At 40.1% G+C, this 4,181-nt stretch overlaps 1 protein-coding gene across 2 annotated transcripts in view; it reads right to left on the bottom strand.

Moving 5' to 3' along the window:
• Positions 1 to 1,685: 1,685 nt before the first annotated feature.
• Positions 1,686 to 4,181, bottom strand: part of fyttd1 (forty-two-three domain containing 1) — an 8,803-nt gene continuing 6,307 nt past the window's right edge. Inside the window, exon 11 of one of the 2 annotated variants that reach the window (XM_015371403.1) lies at positions 1,686 to 1,995. Coding sequence is in view for 1 of the 2 variants with exons in the window: in XM_015371402.1 (XP_015226888.1) it covers positions 1,957 to 1,995 (39 nt within the window). In the remaining variant the exon portion in view is untranslated. The remainder of the gene's footprint in view (positions 1,996 to 4,181) is intronic. The other variant, XM_015371402.1, reaches the window with a different exon arrangement.

The raw sequence follows: 4,181 nt of genomic DNA, 5'->3' as shown, positions 1-4,181 counted from the left end.
AAACTATTTTAAGTTCTCTACAAGGGGCAGAAAATACTAATAGGACCCTTTAAGTTTTTCCAAATGTCAAACTGTGCTTTAAGCATTCTGCTATTATAGGATAGTACTAGTTTTTGAGCAGAACCAGTTCAAAGGTGGTCCAGATGCAGAAAATAAACTTAAAGAAGTCCGCTCATGATCAGAATTCAAACTTCTGAATGTACTTTAAATATGAAATTATTACATACTGTTTTTAATTAAGAGTAATATTCATTTTATATGCTTTACTGGAGGCATCCATGTTTGTCAAAGAACACTACTGCCACCTACTGGTTTGTGACGTCACGGTGCGGGATCGGCTGTTGATCACAACGCGCTATTATCCAAGTCATCTTGAAAACATTCTTCCAAATGTTGGCTACATATTACGTGTTTTTTCTCTGGCCAGAAGTTAAGAAATCCTCCCTCTTCAAGTTGGCGATCCAACGACCAACCCGTCCGTGGAGGATCAGGAATCAGAAAAGGTGAAATAACTAATGCTGCGTTCAGACGGCAAGCAGCAGAGGCAGCTAGTTTACATGCAAAGTCTACGGTTGATGCACATTTTGGCGCAGCAAAAAGTTCCTGCAGCGCCGCGCTTCAGGAGCAGCAGCTTCTGGAGTTGGAAAAATGTAACTTTTGCTTGCCGAGGCGCCACATAAACCAATCATGCCACTTTCAGAGCACAAGCAGCAAAAACTGCTTCATTTTTTATGCTTGTATGAGTTTAGTTCTGACGAGTGGCTGATGCATCTTTGCTGCTGTAACAATGGCAGCTACAGTATGTGGGAAAAAAGTAGTTTTAATGTGTCAGGCCAGGGGGGGGGGGGGTCAACCTACACTGTTCCAGCAGGAAAATGAACACACACAACAGGCATATTTTCTAAATAAAGACTATACTTTAACTATACTTTCCTACAGCCTTTGCAAACAAATATATTGATATATTTAAAAATCCATGCTGTTTAAATTAAAGGTGTAGAGGACAAAAGTCTTTCAGGTTTGATTTATCTTGCTCATTGTCATTACTTACTTTTATCAATAATCGTTCTGCATAAAATTAATATTTACATGTACTAATATCTACATTAAATGGATTTCACTGAAGACTCAGATCAAAATCTAGTCCTGAAAAGAGCATGAATTCTGTATTTATCATATTTAATGTTAGTATATTGATGTGCATAATTAACCACAGGGTTTTTGTTGTCATGCAATTGTTAACATATGAAAAATTAAAATGTTAATAAGTTAGAAAATTCCACTTCGAGTATTACTGCTTCCAACATCTGTATTATAGGGAAAAGAATAGTAGGGATGGACACAGAGGTGACCAATGATTGGCTTATAGTGGTCATGGCCACCCCTAGCCCCCCATCTAGCTCTGCCCCTGAAGATGAACAGCCCTTCTAGGACTAACAGCTTTTATTAAAGCCACCTGAGAGAATTCCTTATTTCTACCCTTTTGACGTTATTTTCTCGATACGCCATTAAACACTGACTGAGTGGAGTTAACTGCTGGCCCCTTCACAGCACGCTTTGAACAGTGGGGACACCGCGACCGGTCTGAAAACACTATAAAAAAATTCAGAGTTTAGATCCTGCAGATTTAAATAAAAAGTAAAAAAGAAAAACAACTCAAGTCAGTAACAGTGCTATTCAAGGTTCAGGTTTTAGATAATCTTTTATTATTTCAATAAATTATAAAACTTGTTTTAAAAAAAAATGCAGGTTTTCTTTTACGCTGTCGAAAACAAATCTCTGACAACAAAAGATTTAAAAAGAGTTCATAGTTTCAACGGTTCTGAGTCGGACTGAGGAGGAAACTTATTCCCCCTGAACAAAAAAAGCCAAGGACGGCAACTCAATGGTGAAGTGGGGGCCTTTGTCCCCCAGAGCCGCTCTGCCAGAAAACACAGAGTCGTTCAGTCCTTCCCTTTAAGCAGCGACATCACAGCGACTCGACGCACGTCCGTCCTACAGGAGGGTCAGAACAGAAAGGAGAAACACGTGAGTTAACGTCTGCTAACCTACGGTAACAAACCTGCTGCTTCTCCATGCAGCGAGTCGATTGTTCAGGATCTGAAATGACCTGAGTGAAGTTGCCCCCCCCACCTTCTTCAAATCAGACGAAATGGGTGTCAATTAACTAAGCTCCGTTTGTGCAGCAAAAAGTATTGTTTGTGCTGCTTTGGATTTGAAGATATTTACTGAAAATGTAAAGGTCAAAAGGTCAACCAGCCCCCCCACCTTCTTCAAATTAGACAAAATTGGTGTCAAACGTTTGTGCTGGTTTCATTTTATAGATATAAAGAAATGTTTCTAGAGGTCATCAAAGGTCAACCAGATTCTTCAAATCTTCAAATCCAAAGCAGCACAAACGGAGCTGAGTTAATCGACACCCATTTCGTCTGATTTGAAGAAGGTGGGGGGGCTGGTTGACCTTTGATGACCTCTAGAAATATTTCTTTATATGTTTAAAACAATAGCGGCACAAACTGACATTTTTGCTGCACAAACGTTTGACACCAATTTTGTCTGATTTGAAGAAGGTGGGGGGGCTGGTTGACCTTTTAACCTTTACATTTTCATTAATATCTTCAAATCCAGAGCAGCACAAACGTTTGACACTAATTTTGTCTGATTTGAAGAAGCTGGGGGGGCCAACTTTACTCAGGTTCTGAAACGGCTCGTCCAGAGTCATCATCGTCTGCTGGAGGAAAACAATGAACAGGTCTGTTCTATGGAGCTTTAATCAGGTGTCAAGCTTAACTTTGCAAGTTTCTCAGATTTAGTTTTTCATAAAAAATTTTTATCTCTCTCTTTTTTTCCACACTTTTACTTTTTTTTCTTCCAAAAACAGGCTTTATATTTTCATTTTTAAACCACCTGTATTATTTTTTTTTTTACATTTTGGTTTTTGAGATTCCATGATATCGATCACATTCTCCTCAGTATAATGCAGACGCTCGCTCTTGATGCGCACATTGACCGATAAAAATGTTGCATAACCTTTGCCAATAGTGCTCCTGTCACACCTTGCCGATTTAGCCAGCGTACGCCTGACGCCCCAGGATCTGCTAAAACGCTGAACTTTCAATATATTTTTCCAATTTTGGGCGTATACATAGAGTAATCATAACGAGTCCAGAGCGTGGGTCCAATGACAGCCTGACTTATGCATAACACACAGCAGCATAATGCCCATGAAATTACGAAGCATCAGTTGAAGCTGCTCCCCTCAGCCGCATCGCTGCTATGCGCCCGGTCTGCATAAAAAGATGTCTTTGATTGAGGTATTAACCTGGCTGCTGTTTACTGCCCTGCCAAAAATAATAAAGAAAAAGAAGTAGCAGCATGTCATGTCTGTTAGGATGTTTGTTGCTTGTTGGCGTGAACGCAGGGAGGATCCATCACACTCACCTTCTGGCTCACCCTGATGGGGATGAAGTCTGGAAGAGAACTGATGTTTTCCTCCTATGAACCCCTTTATACCAAAACGCTGCCAATAGCCATTATACAGTAGCTGGAAGGTAGAAACACGTTCGATGGTCGTCTGGAGTAGAGACTGACACGGGAGTGGATTTTCACTCCTGTCCCGTTCCACTCCCACAGAAAAAAAAAAAAAAATTATCTCCCGGGCCAGAGTAGAAATCTAAATCCTGTCCCGTCCCGCTCCTGGTGAAATTACTCCCACTCCCATTCAGAATGACTCCCACTCCCATTCTTGTTGTCATCAATAAGATTTCTGCCAATACATTCAATCTGAATATCTATGAAGGGTCAGTTAAGTTCCTGTTCCTAACTCTAGTAAAGGTCAGTTAAAGTAAAAGGAATAATAATTATAAAAGTAACAAACAAGGAAACAGACCATGCTTATCTTAGGTGAATAAACAATCAAACTTTTCGAAGCCGAGTTCGTCACTAACTGTTGGTCCCTCCATTGTTGTTTTTGAGCGCGGGTGAAAAACTCAGAGCGGAAGCACTGTTGGTTTTTGGGTCGTGTAGTTTTTTTTGACTCGCATTATAGTGTAGGCTTCAAGGAAGAAAACTACAAAATGGCGGCGCCAGTACTGGATTTTTTTTTTTTCTATTTTATTTTATTTTTTGGCATCGATCCTAGTTTTTTTTTAGTTACTATTGGTTTGCTCCCGCTCCCGTTA

The sequence above is a fragment of the Cyprinodon variegatus genome, unplaced genomic scaffold (genome assembly GCF_000732505.1).
Source record: "Cyprinodon variegatus isolate N-32 unplaced genomic scaffold, C_variegatus-1.0 Scaffold57, whole genome shotgun sequence".
Taxonomy (NCBI): domain Eukaryota; kingdom Metazoa; phylum Chordata; class Actinopteri; order Cyprinodontiformes; family Cyprinodontidae; genus Cyprinodon; species Cyprinodon variegatus.
This window is presented reverse-complemented; position numbering and strand designations above follow the sequence as displayed.